Source organism: Myotis brandtii, unplaced genomic scaffold (genome assembly GCF_000412655.1).
Source record: "Myotis brandtii unplaced genomic scaffold, ASM41265v1 scaffold819, whole genome shotgun sequence".
In the NCBI taxonomy this organism is placed as follows: Eukaryota; Metazoa; Chordata; class Mammalia; order Chiroptera; family Vespertilionidae; genus Myotis; species Myotis brandtii.
In genome coordinates, this window is record NW_005371320.1 from 238,589 (window position 1) to 253,813 (window position 15,225).

Genomic DNA, 15,225 nt, shown 5'->3' on the forward strand with positions numbered 1-15,225 from the left:
GGTCGGCCTGGCTGGCGGAAGTGGGGCCGCAGGGAGAGGGCAGACTGTGGAAGGGTAACTTCGAAGGAAGTTAGCAGAACAGCGAGGTCAGTCCCGTCTGGAAAGCCCCGTTCGGTTAAAAGTGAAATTTTATTTCAGAAACCAAAACCAGCCATGCGTGGGGCTCCTCCGTGGGAGTGCCCGGTCTCAGGAGCCACACTTTCTCCACGCGCTCGTCCCCCGCAGAGCCTTCACAGCCCGCGAGTCACCCACCCACAGGCGGTCTGTCGGGGGCCCTGGGCAGGACCCCAGGAGGGAGGCCGCCGCTGCGCTCGGGGCTGAGTCAGGAAGAAGAGGACACCTTCCCAGGCCCTGGGCCCGGCCGCGGGCAGCGTGTGCCCACACTGTGCCCAGGAGACACCGTGGAGAAGACACTCGCTCGCCCATGTCATTTCCGCTGGGACCCTGGACTCTGCCATGGCAGTGGGACTCGGCTGACAGGGCTCCCCGGTCAGTGCATGCTCTGCGCACACCCGCTCCGCCACGCACACACTGGGTGCCTCCTCGTCAGGGGCGCCCCGGCCTCCCTGCTGCCTGTCCTCCTCTCCCGCACGCAGAGCACGTGTCCCTGGCTGATGGCGTCTCCTCCACGGAACTGTGAGCTCCTCAAGCAAACTCAGCAACACAGTCAGGGGACACCACGGACAAGGGACGCCAGGGACAGGGGACGCCAGGGACAGGGGACACCAGGGACAGGGGACGCCAGGGACAGGGGACACCAGGGACAGTGGCCAGGGCCACTGAGAAGGTGGCAGGAGAGACTTTACAGATGCTTCGGGAGGAGACAGACAGTCTGCGGGGTGGGGCTGGCGGTCCAGGCCTCAGTCACCGAGGCCCCTGCGCTCAGGTGTGCTCCCACCGGGTTCCCTAGGTGGCCCATCTCTGTGGTCCCCTTCGGAGCTTGCTTTATAGAGAAGCAGGAGACGAAGACGCGCCCGCAGTGGCCCGGCGCCTACCCCAGCACGGTGGCCATGCAGCTGTCGCAGAAGCGGTGCCCACACTCGGTCTGCTTGGGGTTGCACAGCACCAGCTGGCACTTCTCGCACTTGTACTTGTCCTCCACGGTCTTCACGAACTTCTCCTTGTACCCTCCTTGCTCGGGGACGAGCACCGGGGTGCCCGTGCTGCGGTCCGGGTGCAGCTTGAGCGACGGGTTGGTCTGCAGTGAGCCGGAAGGGTCCATCTTTTTACTCGGCTCCATTGTGAGACAGAGACACTCTGCTGGGAAAACAACAAGAAATGAGTCAAGTGCTGCCCATGGCCCAGCAAGGAGACAGCAGACACGGCCCTGGACGCCTATCAGCCTGAGCGAGGCTGGGTGCTGGGGTGGGGGGTGGGGGGGGAGCGCCTGCTCGCTGCGCTGTGCATGCTCACGCCGCTGCTCACAGCCCTGACGGCACGGATTGTATCTTGAAGGTTCTTTAAACCACAGAGAACACCTAGCTGGGCCGTAAGCTCCCATCCGAGGCCCCATTCCGACGCTCTGGCTGAAACCACAGCCCTTCCGCCAGTGTTGCTTTCCAGCCGGCCTTGCTGTGGAGGCCACCTGCTGGCCGACCGGGTGGAGGTGCTGTGATGGCCTGCAGTCAAGCACACTGCAGACTCCTGCTGAAGTGTGCGCGGTGCCACCCCGCGCGAGTGCCCCCCAGGTACCCGAGCCTGGGCACCACAGGCCTGGCCTTGCCTCCTGCCGGCCCCATCACTTCACCAACCCGCAGCTATGGGTCCCCACTCTGCCCACAGAGCCGCCGGTCCCCGCACTGCGCCCACAGAGCCGCCGGGTCCCGCACTGCGCCCACAGAGCCGCCGGGTCCCGCACTGCGCCCACAGAGCCGCCGGGTCCCGCACTGCGCCCACAGAGCCGCCGGGTCCCGCACTGCGCCCACAGAGCCGCCGGGTCCCGCACTGCGCCCACAGAGCCGCCGGGTCCCGCACTGCGCCCACAGAGCCGCCGGGTCCCGCACTGCGCCCACAGAGCCGCCGGGTCCCGCACTGCGCCCACAGAGCCGCCGGGTCCCGCACTGCGCCCACAGAGCCGCCGGGTCCCGCACTGCGCCCACAGAGCCGCCGGGTCCCGCACTGCGCCCACAGAGCCGCCGGGTCCCGCACTGCGCCCACAGAGCCGCCGGGTCCCGCACTGCGCCCACAGAGCCGCCGGGTCCCGCACTGCGCCCACAGAGCCGCCGGGTCCCGCACTGCGCCCACAGAGCCGCCGGGTCCCGCACTGCGCCCACAGAGCCGCCGGGTCCCGCACTGCGCCCACAGAGCCGCCGGGTCCCGCACTGCGCCCACAGAGCCGCCGGGTCCCGCACTGCGCCCACAGAGCCGCCGGGTCCCGCACTGCGCCCACAGAGCCGCCGGGTCCCGCACTGCGCCCACAGAGCCGCCGGGTCCCGCACTGCGCCCACAGAGCCGCCGGGTCCCGCACTGCGCCCACAGAGCCGCCGGGTCCCGCACTGCGCCCACAGAGCCGCCGGGTCCCGCACTGCGCCCACAGAGCCGCCGGGTCCCGCACTGCGCCCACAGAGCCGCCGGGTCCCGCACTGCGCCCACAGAGCCGCCGGGTCCCGCACTGCGCCCACAGAGCCGCCGGGTCCCGCACTGCGCCCACAGAGCCGCCGGGTCCCGCACTGCGCCCACAGAGCCGCCGGGTCCCGCACTGCGCCCACAGAGCCGCCGGGTCCCGCACTGCGCCCACAGAGCCGCCGGGTCCCGCACTGCGCCCACAGAGCCGCCGGGTCCCGCACTGCGCCCACAGAGCCGCCGGGTCCCGCACTGCGCCCACAGAGCCGCCGGGTCCCGCACTGCGCCCACAGAGCCGCCGGGTCCCGCACTGCGCCCACAGAGCCGCCGGGTCCCGCACTGCGCCCACAGAGCCGCCGGTCCCCGCACTGCGCCCACAGAGAGGCCACTGTGGACTTGCAGGCACTTTAATGGCGGGACACATGGCGGAGGGGACACGGGAAGGACGGGTCTCCGGTGCCCACATGCAGGCTCTCCTACCGCAGTGACCAGTGAGCACAGGGCTGGTCCCACCTCCAGTTGCCATCATGGGACGTGTAAGCACCTCCCAGACACGAGCCACAGGTGCCCGCCTGGCCCGCCGCCTGCGGAGGAAGTGGCTTCTGAGCTCACCAGTACTCTCCAGCCACACCAGGCTCTTGCTCCGCCCGTCCGTCCACTGCTGCTGCTTAACCTTCTCCCTGCTCTTGAGGCCTGTGGGCCAGTCCCACCCGCCCTCCTCCCAGGCCAGTGCTGGGTGGCCACGCGCCGGGCGCTGCTGGACCTGGAAGTGTGCTGAGCGGGGTTCGAGTGGGGCCGGCGGAACCCCTCTCTCCCAGCCTCGGCCTCGGTCCTCACGTGGCCTCGGCCTCTTTCTGAGGCTGGAAGAAGGGACGTGTCCCACTCGGGATGTGGGAGCTCAAGCCAGCAAGCTGGGCTCCGCCACACGGGTCAGTTTTCGTGAAACAGCGCCCTACTGTGCAGTGTGGAGCCTCCTGTCAAGTCGACCTGTGAAACCAAAAACGTTTGTAAAGTGACCTCAAAGGCCAGCAAGTCGTTGCCCACAAACCCATTCACTGCGGACGGCACCTGCTCGCCTTGCTCTCGAGAAAAGGGTGCACCGGGAGCCGACCTGCCCTTGGCCCTCTCCAGGCCGGGCACCTGCGTCTACAGATGCTCCAGGTGCCCCTCCTTCCGGGGATGCGCCCCCACCTTCCCAAGGAGCCCAGCCTGGCCGGACCCCGCAGCCCTGCCTGCCTTTCCATGGCACTCCCGCCGTCCAGGCCCGCAGGCGTAGTGTTCGCTGTCTCTCTCCGATAGACCAAGCTCCCGACAACTGGGCTTGATCTGTGTGGCTGACTGACAAGCCCCAGGCCCCTAGGACAGAGCCTGATGGGCAGCAGGTGCTCCACACACACGAACACAGAACGAGGTGAGGCTGAGCCACTCCACCCTCGGCCGGACCTGAGAGCTCCTCGCCCTGAGGGCCTCGCTGGGGGCTTGGCGAGCTGTGCTCAGGACCAAGTGCTCCATGCGAACTGGCTGCTTCTACGGCCGAGCTCCTGTTTCTAGTGTGAGAGACACTCACTCACCAGCCATCGGCTGTTTCCCTAAACACGCCAGGCTCCGTGCACATTAGTAAAGAGCACAGCTCGGGAGCCTGTGCTTACAGAGCAGAGGCAGAAGGCACCCAGCCCCGGTGGACGCTCGCCGCCCTGCCCTAGGCGAGGACAGCCCGCAGGAGTGTGTGTGTGTGGGGCGCCCCTCAGAGGCCTCTCGCAGCCCCTCCCAGCGGCCCTGCAGCCTGCCCCACACGCTGCCCACTCCTGAGCTATGCCGAGGGCTTGAGCAGCAGGAACAAGAAACACCAGCCTCCCTACGCACTGTCCACAGGGCGGGAAGCGGTGTACACGGAGACGTCCAGAAGGGGCGGGCGGAGATACCGGGCAGGGTCCCGGTGGCCAGGGGCGGGGGTGGGGCGCCTCCTGCTGGGCACGGCTTCCAGTTGGGGAGACAGAAGTCTGCAGCTGGACGGTGGGGGCGCACAACTGCACACCCACGAGAAACCACTGCACCTGGCTTGGCTCATGTGTGACATTTACTTAGAGCGTCACACACTTTAAAAGGCAAAAGATCTATGCGATCTGAAGAGAGACCAGAGGATGCACATCAAACGTCAGACTCTGAAATGGAAACTGCACACGCCCGACACGTGAGGTCTGAGATGAATTTATCCTGCACCAGCACCTGCTCTGCGAGGGGTAAAGGGCCATCTCGGTCCCTTCCCCGAGGCGGGTCCTTGGGAACAGCACAACGGCCCAGTCCCCAGTGCCGCAGGCCTCCGAGCTGCGCTGTGTGGAGCCTCTGCTGACCACAGCACTGGACACAGCTGCGCCCTCCGGCCCCCGGGGCCGGGAAGCCTGACAAGGATCGGGCTGTCTCCTCCTCTCGATGGCTCAAACCTTCCTCAAATGCCCCTTCTGGCCTTGGGGGGAGGGAGGTGCGCTCAGTGTTAGAGTGTCAGCCCGAGCATCCAAGGGTCTCGGGTTTGATACCTGGTCAAGGGCCTGGACCTGGGCTGCAGGTTTACTTCCTGTCCCCGACTGGGGTGCATTTGGGAGGCTACTCTCACATCAATGTCTCTCTCTCTCTCCCTCCCTCCCTTCCACTCTCTGTGAAAAGCAATGGAAAAAAATAGCCTCACGTGAGGATTCAAAACAAAACAAAACAACAAAGCAGAAAACCCCCACAAATGCCCCTTCTCGGCAATTAGGCAAGAAAAAGAAATAAAAGGCATCCAGGTTGGAAAGTAAGACGTAAAACTATTTCTATTCTCAGAGGACAGAATATAGAACATACTAAGGAATACACCAAAAACGAGTTGCACCAACAGCAAAGCTGCAGGATACAAGATCAATACATAAAACTTAACTGCATTTGTACATGCCAGCAATGAATAACCCAAACCTGAAGTCAGGAAACCACCCATTTAAAATAGCATCAAAGAGAATGGAGTGTCTGGGAATAAACGTAACCAAGGAGGGGAAGCTGTGCTTATTGATGCTGGAGGACAGCGTTCATGGCCCGGAAGCCTGGAGCTGCTGGGACGCAACCCGCCTACCGGGTCACTCATCCCTACGAAAAGCCTCGGCTGTTCTGCAGAAATTCATAAGCGGAACCTAAAACTCACATGGAAATACAAGGGACCCAGAACGGACCAAACAACCTTGAACAGGTACAAAGTTGGAGGACTTACACCTCCTGGCTTCCAAACTCTCTGCAGCTCCATCGGGGTCGCGGGGTGCTGGCCTGAGGACAGACACAGACCAACGAACCAGAACTGAGTCCAGAGATAAACCCTTACATCCGTGGTCACGCGGGTCCTGACAGGTGCCCAGGCCACGCACTGAAAGGGGCGGTGTGCACGCGGTGTCTGTCAGCATCTTGCGGCTGCTCAGAGCAAAGGCTCCATGCTGGGCGTCCTCATCGCGGCTCCGTGAGGGCGGGGCTGGGGTCACCACACAGGTACCTGCCCCCCCTCCGGCCGTCACCTGGGCATAGTTCTCGGACAGGAGTCCTGCCAGGGGGAACAGGAGGTGGGTTAAAGACCTCCCTTGCTGGTACCCTCGCTTGCCTTTCGGAAAAATGTACTAGCTGACACATACCAAAGGTCATGTGCACTCTACATGCAAGGTAAGAAGACAACCAAACCGTAACCCCAGAGCACACCACCCGCCACAGCCCCCTCCCGCGTGCGCCTGCCTCAGCCACCATACCCGTCTCTTGTGTGCATAGACACACTCATGCCTCTCACCGCGTGGAACACTCCACGACGCACTCCCATCTCTGATCGCACTGTCTCCAGCTTCGCTCTCACGAACAGTCGGAACATCCTGGCATCTGTGCTGGGCCGCATCCAGTGGCCCCAGGACACGTTCTCAAGATCGGGGGTCAGGGCCCAGCCAGCAGCTGTGGGTCCAACCCAGCGGTGCCGGTTCCTGTCAGGCCCTGCTCGAAGATTCCTCTCTAGGTTTTAAGGGGAGCAACAAACAAACGAAACAGGACACCTGGGTGACAAGACCTGCTGTGGCCCACAAAGCCCAGACTCTCCCACCTCGCCCTTCACAGCGAGCAGGGCCAGCCCTGGCCATGGCCTCGGCGTCCAGAGCGCGGGAGCTGCAGGTGTGCACGGCCGACCGACCAGCCGGGCCAAACTGCCCTCCACGCCGAGCAGCGTCCTCACCAACGCGGCACGGTCAGAATCTTCATTTCTGCCAGCGAACAGGGACCATGGGTGGTCTTCCTCCTTCCTCTGATAATTAAACAGGTTTAGCATCTTTCATGTGTTGGTGGATCACTTGTGTCTTTCCTGCTCTGAAATGCCTGATTCTGCCTTCCTGTCATTTTTCATGGGGCTCTTCTGTCTTTCACAACATTGATCTGGGGGTGATTCGTATATTCTGACGACGAATCCTTTATTAGTTACATATCTGTCTTCACCACAGTTGATGGCCTGACTTTAATTTACTTATGTCTTTTAATGAACGGTGCTTCACTGTAATCTAGTCAGATTTATCCGTATCTTGAATGTTCAGATTAGGTTATGGGGGATGCTGACGGAAAAGGGACAGCCTGGTACCTATGAAACCAGACGGAAAGCGGTTCTGACGGTTCGGCCAGCACTTTCCCTCCCGACAAACACACGGAGGCGCCGGGACCGGGCACTGGACGGCTCTTCTCCGGTGGGGAAGCGGGAGCCTGACAGCTGGTGGCTCCAAAGACAGTAAGGGAAGCTGCCCTGCAGCGCAGGGGCGCCCGGCGCTACTGGTTACATGCGAGGCTCTCCTCTACCCACACTGTCACTGCTACTGCTGACGGTCAGGGCGACGGGCAGCGGGGAGAGGGCGACACGCCATCAAATTGGCCTAACAGTGCGATGCTGACCCCTTCACGAGGAATTCCTGGGACTTCTCGGGTTTCTAGAATTAATACTAAGAATTTCTACTTTTGACATTAATCATTGTTAAATGTCTTCAAAGTTTTCATAAATGTATACATCTTTTTAAAAAAGAAAGCAGTTCTAATTCTATCACAGAATCATTTTCAAAAGGATGATCTGCTCAAATAAAACCAGCAAAGGAGCCGCTACGTCACACACGCAAACTGCCGAGGAAACGACTCCTTCCAAACAGAAGCTCACGGGGCAGAGACGGCAGGCCCAGGCCTCTGTGGGGGTGACCTGCGTGGGTCCACGCAGCAGGAGACGCCGCAGCAGGTGCAGGGCAGGGCGGACGGAGGCTCTCGGGTTTGCTGACGATCCCAATCTCCACCAGCACCGACAGGGACCCAGAAGCCAGTTCCCACTGCAGCGCACGCAGCACTGATCGCCTCCTAAAGCCACGAGGACGACAGGAAGCACGTCTGTCGCGTGCTGAGGACACGGAGCGCTGGGCACAGGAACATCACCACTGGAGGCCAGCGCCTCCCACGCGCTCAGAAAACATGAACGGCAGGAAAATGCTCACATGAGAACAGCAACATATTAAACACACCCAGCACCTTGGAACCTGTCCATGTTCAGATCCCAAGAACTTCACATCATTGTACGTATTCTAATGGGAAAACTGGAGAGGAGTGAAGCTACCAGAGGCCATGAAGAACTAAGCTTGAGGAAGTAACAATTTACATTAATGCAGAGAAATAAGGAGAAGAAAGAGGCAGAGGACAGCTGCCAACCTCAGACATGGAGCCGGGCGCGCGCCGTGTGGAGGTAAGGGATGCCCGAGGCAGGCAGCCACACCTCGGTCCTGGGCTGGAGCCGCAGCACAAAAGCCAAGGCCGTGCTCAAAGGCCTCGGACTGAACACCACTCTGAAAAAGGAAGCCCCTTGGCTCTTGTTATAGCTCTCTAAACAAACGCACATTAAATGCTAAATGCGTCTACAATACCTGTGGAGTGATTGCTAGCCTGCAGCTAAGCTGGTCACTCCTGCCACACGGCAGACAGGCCGGCAGCGCCGTGTGCCCCCGTGGGGGCTGCCGGAAGTGGCAGTAAACAGGCAAAGTCCATCTCTGGAACCTCCCTCCAACATGGGGGCTGTGGACACCTCTGACTAGACTTCTTTCCTTTTCTTTTTTGGGGGGTTAATCCTCACCGAGGATATTTTCTCCATTGAGTTTTTAGAGAGGGAGTGGAAGGGAGGGGGAGAGACATAGAGAAACATTGATGTGGGAGAGACTCATGCGTTGGTTGCCTCCCACACGTGACCTGAGGGGGGGGGGCGGGGGGGACTGGGGACCAAAGCCTGCAACCAGGTACGTTACCTTAACCCAATGGTTCTCAACCGTGGCTGCACATCAGAATCACCTGGAAATCTTTTTAAAATCCTGATTTCTGGGCCTCATCCTCCGGAAATTCTGTTTCTTTGTTATGGGGTGGGGCCACAACATTAGTAACAAAGAAACAGAATTTCCGGAGGATGAGGCCCAGAAATCAGGATTTTAAAAAGACTCCCAGGTGATTCTAATGTGCAAAAGATTTAATTTAAAAAAATAAAAATAAAAAAATAAAAAGATTCCCAGGGGATTCTAATGTGCAGCCAAGGTTGGGAGCCACTGCCTTAACTGAAATCGAACCTAAGACCATTCAGTCCCAGGGACGGTGCTCTAACCACTGAGCTTCAGCTAGGGCCAGATTTCTTGATTTAAATATAAATATTTTGTTTCACTTGCTTATACGTGGGTATAAAAATAGTTAAAAGTCTACCTTACTCCTGAGGTTAGATGTGACAATTACAGGTTAATGAAATTCTATACTTGTCACGACTGTGTTGCTGGAAGAAAGCCATGTGAGCCCAGCAAATGTATAACGAGGTGGTGGGGGAGGCATCGCTTAGGGCCTTGGAGACTAAGGTTTAACCACTGACTTGGGGACGCCCAGAGGCTGACACAGGTGCCTCTGGTGAGGACGGCGGCCCTGCCAGTGGTGGAACCCAGACCTCGGCTCATGCCCACGCCCCACCCTCCCTTCGGCCTCAGCTTGGGGAAAGGATGTCTGCTTTACGCTCACACACAGAGAAAAAAGGTTCTGGTGAACAGTAACAGCAGACACGGAGCAAGGGGAGCGCAGAGACGGGAGGAGCAGCCCGTGACTGCAAGCGGCATCGCGTCTGCACCAGGAGCTGAAGGGTGGCCGGGACCGGAGCCCCCAGGGAGCAGCGGCCCTGGGTGCTAGAACTGACGCTGCGGTTTCCTTTGAGCGGAATTATTGCTCTGTTGCTGCCTTGTTCAATGCTGCCCGGCAGGCATGAATTTACTACGTTCTGGAGCCAGATGAAAACCCCCGGGTTTGAATAGTCATTGCAGAGCACACTGGTGTCTAGCGGCGGTGCAGGAGGCCAGGCTGCCGGCGGGCCGAGGAGGCCTGTGCTGAGAGGCAGGCGAGGCCTGGGCCGGGGCCTCCGCTCCCTCCACGCAGCACTGACGACGGGTGGGCGCCCTGCTGCTGTGACTTCAGTGGAGCCTCATTGTACTTGGAGATTAGAAACTGGAAACAAAAGCACATCTGCTGACAGAGGGAGTTCCAAGGCCGGGAAAGCCCGGGGAAACCCGAAAAAGGGAAGCAGCCGATGAACAAGAAAATGGCTCCTGCCAGCAAGAAGGTGCTGGGCTCACGGACGGAAAACGGAGCCGATGGGGCGGGAGCTGCCGGCAGGCAGGCAGGCAGGCAGGCAGGCCCTGCGTCGAGGCTCCGGCTCGGCCACTGAACACACAGCAGGTCCAGGCAGATGCCGTCGGAGGCCGTGCTGGGGCCAGGCTGGGGCCAGGCTGCAGGTAACAAAGTTCATGTTCCTGGAGCAGCAAGTTTACCTGAAAACAGGAGTGAAGGCACAAACCCTGGCCACATGAAGGAGCCACTGCAGTTTTTAAATCAACGTTTGGAATAAACCTTGAGATTTAAAAACACATGGCTCTGCCCCAGCCGGTGTGGCTCAGTGGCTGAGCATCAACCTATGAACCAGGAGGTCACAGTTCGATTCCCGGTCAGGGCACAGGCCCAGGTTATGTGCTCCATCCCCAGTGGGGTGTGCAGGAGGCAGCTGATCCATGATTCTCATCATTGATGTTTCTATGTCTCTCTCTCTCCCCCTTCCTCTCTGAAATCAATAAAAATATGTTTTAAAAGAACAACAAAAACACAGCTCTTCGACCTGTTTCGCAGACCCTCCCACGATTACCTGTGGTCTCAGGACGAGAGCCGCCTCCTCCCTCCCCCGCACACCCGCGAAGGGCAGCCGCCCCTCCAGGCCTCGCCCATCGGAAGCTTCCAGCGCGGGCAGACAGGCTCACTGTCATATTGCACGGCGCTCGTGTGTACTCATACGTGGAACCAGTCACCAGCGGTGCTTCTGCGCCCAAAGAAAGCACCCATCCCTGGAGCGGCACCCTCACCACCCACGCCAGCTGCCCCCCATTCTGACATCCAACCACTAGCGAGGCCTGTCAGTCTCGCCGTCTCTACCTCTCTCCCCATGACCACCTCCCTGTGACGGGCACACACTGCGTTGCCGGCGAGACCCTCTCCGATTCCAGCTCCTCACTGGCGGTCTCTTCCGGCTAAAACAGCCCACCTTGAGCTTGTAGTCCAAGCCCCTCTGCCCCACGGGAGGGAAATCAGGCCCAGACAAGCACTGTGCTTGCAAGAGCAGGTCGTTCACATTGCTGTGCAGGAGAAACACACTGACTAAAGCCAAAACCCGCTGGGGGCCCATGAGCGAGCCTGCAACCCAGGTCCATGCTCTTGACTGGAATTGAACCCGGACCCTTCCGTCCACCGGCCAACGCTCTATGCGCTGAGCACACTGGCTAGGGTGATCCTAAATTTGAAATAAAAACATCAATATGAACTCGTGGTGTATTTTTACTTACAAAGCGTATTTCCTGGTTGTCCAACAGGAAGGCCTAGAAATGATCACCGCCGAGCACCCGTGGCCCCCAGACCGTGGTCTCAGATACCATTTCCCACAAGAGGGAAGCCGCGCTGCTACCGGAGAAACAGCCAGTTCCAGGGGGGCAAGAAAGGACTAAGTGAATCTGAAACATCTTCCCACGGCAGAACGCAGGGAGGAAGACCAGGTCACGGCCAAGGACGAAGGAGGCGGCTGGAGGCTCCTGGCCACCAGCGGCAAGAGCCAGCGTGCAAGTCAGAGCCCGTCACCTGTGACCCTTACGTTTGTAGTGACACTTTACATGCCCACCGGCCACTGGTGCGGCGGCTGTGGGGCCATCTCGTTCCACTGAGGACCGACGGAGAGAAAGAACCTGCCTTTCCCATTGGGACTGTCCCTTAGGGCGACCACGACGTCGATGGGGGGAGGCTTCTCTCTACAGAGGCCTCTCCTAATCGGGGCAGAGTCGGTGGTAACATCTACAACGTCACCACGTCGCCAACCCGACAGCTGGGAGTCCAGGCACCACTGGCCCTGCAGGTGCGCCCCCCACCCCACCCCTGGGTGCACCTGCGCAGAGCCTGAGCCGGAATGGGGCCGGCCTCTGGGCGGATCTCACAGGAAATCCAGGGGACAGAACGCGTTCGAGGGAAACCTGGCTACAGAACCATCAGCCTGGACTTGCCGACAAAGACAAGGCGAGGAGAGCAGCAGAGGGAGGGGAGTCACCTGGCTGAGAGTGCTTGCGCCCTGCTTCCAACAAACTAGAAAAGCGGAGGCCGCGGGCAACGGGGTGCTGTGATGATGAGCACAACTGTAAACAGCAGCTCCCGGGTATTATGAGTTTATCAAAACCAGCGACGCACGAAGCAGCCCTGGACGCAAACATATCAAACCCATTTTATGTTCATTTTAATGTTTTAATATATTAGAGAGTTCTTAATTTCAAATATGAAACGCCACTCAATCACAAATTAGAGACTAGCACACAGGGTGTTTGGTTCCTTTTCAAACTCCCAGAGAAAGAAGGTCAAGGAGCGCGCAGCTGAGGTGATGAAACACTGCGATGCTCACGGGAGGCCTCCGCCCTCAGCCCCGCAGCACCACCGACTGCAGGGCCCTGCGGGGAAGGGGGGCCTACGGAGGCAGGGGGCGTGCCCTCCCCTGGTTCTCAAACTCACGCATCATTACTGCCATTGCACAGAATCACCATGTCTGTTATCCTCCAAGTTTAACGCTGGTTTAAGAAAAACAGAAATGAGGTCAGACACAGACCAAAATACACGGCCGCGCATGGACAAGATACTTAATACATCTGTGACAGATGGAACCGCTCGAGCCAAAAATGAGCAAGTTCTGAATATTTTTTAATGTAATGATTTTTATGCAGAGCGAACCAATAGCAGCTAAAGAAAGACATCCATCGGATTAAAATGTCCCAGTGACATACCTGTGACCTGCAGGAAGACGGGGCGAGCAGGAGGCTCCAGGAGGGGAGGGAGCGAGCCCTGCCACCCTCACCCTCCTCCAGACCACGGCGCAGAGTCCCTGGCCTAGGAAGCAAGAGTCAGCCGCAGTCGGCTCACGCCTGGAGCATTACAGAGCTTTAAAACCAGGGATTCAAAAGGGTGACACTTGTAGAAAGTGATCAAGTAAGCAGTTCGAGATAAACGTCTTAACCTCTCAATACACGTGTGCTTTGGGTATTCCACATTTTTTGAGTTGGACACAAATTGGATTATTTTTATTTTATTTTAAAATCACGTTTGTCATGAAGTATTACAGAAGCATAGAAAAGCACAGGAAATACGTAGTTTTATAAGGTTACTAGAAGCCTGGTGCACGACATTTGTGCATTGGGGGAAGGGGCCCCTCAGCCCAGCCTGTGCCCTCTCGCAGTCTGGGACCCCTCGAGGGATGTCCAACTGCCGGCTTAGGCCGACTCCCTGTATGGCAGTTGGACATCCCTGGGGGGGTCATTAGCACTGCCACAGAGGCGGGAGAGGCCCCCGCTACCACCGCTGCACTCGCCAGCATGAGCCCGGCTCATGGCTGAACGGTGCTCCCCCTGTGGGAGTGCACTGACCACCAGGGGGCAGCTCCTGCATTGAGCATCTGCCCCCTGGTGGTCAGTGTGTGTCATAGCGACCGGTCTTTCCACTGTTCAGCCGATTTGCATATTAGGGTTTTATTATATAGGATTACACAACAGCTGGTCCATCTGCCAGCCAGGCCCAGGAACGGGGCACAGCAGGAGCCCCAAGAGGATGGGCACCTCTCTTTGATCCCACACCCTCTCCTCCCCGTAGTGACAACCACCTGACACTGATGGATGCCATTTCCTCGCTGTTCTTCAGGTTTGTCTCCCAGGTGTGCAGCCCTGAAAGTTTATTTTTGCTTCTGAATTTCATATGCACAGGCCGCATTGTCGGCATTTGTCTGTCTTGCTTCCCCCTCCACTGTTCACTACTGTGTAATACTCCATTGTGCAGCCCGGCCGGTGTGGCTCAGTGGTTGAGTGTCAACCTATCAACCAGGAAGTCACAGTTCAATTCCCAGTCAGGGCACATGCCCGGGTTGTGGGCTCGATCCCCAGTAGGGGGTGCTGGAGGCAGCAGATCAATGATCCTCTCTCATCATCGATGTTTCTATCTCTCTCCCCCTCTCCCTTCCTCTCTGAAATCAATAAAAATCTATTTTTAAAAAATTTTAAAAACTATCAGTACCATGGCTGGGTAAAAAAGACAGCATGTCCATCCCAAAGTTAAAAAAATAAACAGACAAACCATAATTCCCTTGTCCATCCCACTGCCCCTGGGTAGCTTCTGCTGCACAGAAATGCAACCCCACGGAGGCCCACAGGCGCAGCGCTCCCAGCCCGCGGGCACGCCTTTCTCCGTGCGCCCGCCTGGGAGCGTGGTGCTGGGTAGTTACTGGGAGTGTTCTCAACGTCACTACTTACACCCAAACTGCTTCCCAAAGCAGCGGGAACGACCTACACTCCTGCCAGAGGAACTGCGTTTCTGGGGGTTTACTTTTTCAACAGGACTTGTCAGACTTTTCCAATCTTGCTAGCTGACTGGGTAGTGGTAGCCTAAGATTTCTTTCTTATGTAGAATTTTATAACTATTCTTTAAAAATATATTTTTATTGATTTCAGAGGGGAAGGGAGAGGAAGAGAGAGATAGAAACATCAATGATGAGAGAGAATCATTGATCGGCTGACTCCTGCATGCCCCACACTGGGGACCAAGCCTGCAACCCAGGCATGTGCCCTTGACCAGAATCAAACCTGGGACCCTTCAGTCAGCAGTCCGACGCTCTACCCACTGAGCAAAACCAGCTAGGGCAGAATTTTATAACTATTTTGACTAAAGAATCGTGAAATCTTACAGCTGGACCATTGCTGCAATGGAGAGTTAATTCTGCAACCAGGCCTTCTTTCCCTTTCCCATGGTCCCTGCGTGGCGGTTCCTCACCAGCTGTGACCCCCAGCCTTGGCTCACCAGCTCCAGACACTGCCTCTGAGCCCAGGCCCGGGGAGGGGACCTGTGTGGGTCGAGCCTGCCAATACCAGCATGCTATCCCTGGCCAGTTAGCTCATCTCTGTGAACACACACCCAACTCAAAATCAGTGATGTCTTCCCTTCCTCCTCTCTCTCCCACAGAACCTACAGGGGCACCAGATCCAGCAACGAGGAGCCCGTGAGAGTCCTGCCGGCGTGGAGGGGACAGGG

At 58.5% G+C, this 15,225-nt stretch overlaps 1 protein-coding gene across 2 annotated transcripts in view; it reads right to left on the reverse strand.

Annotated features, from left to right (window-relative positions):
* Positions 1–15,225, reverse strand: part of TRAF3 (TNF receptor-associated factor 3) — a 51,018-nt gene that overhangs the window by 24,125 nt on the left and 11,668 nt on the right. The window contains exon 2 of one of the 2 annotated variants that reach the window (XM_005884102.2): positions 996–1,260. In XM_005884102.2, the coding sequence (XP_005884164.1) occupies positions 996–1,240 (245 nt within the window). In that variant the 5' untranslated portion in view covers positions 1,241–1,260. The remainder of the gene's footprint in view (positions 1–995; positions 1,261–15,225) is intronic. The other variant, XM_005884106.2, reaches the window with a different exon arrangement.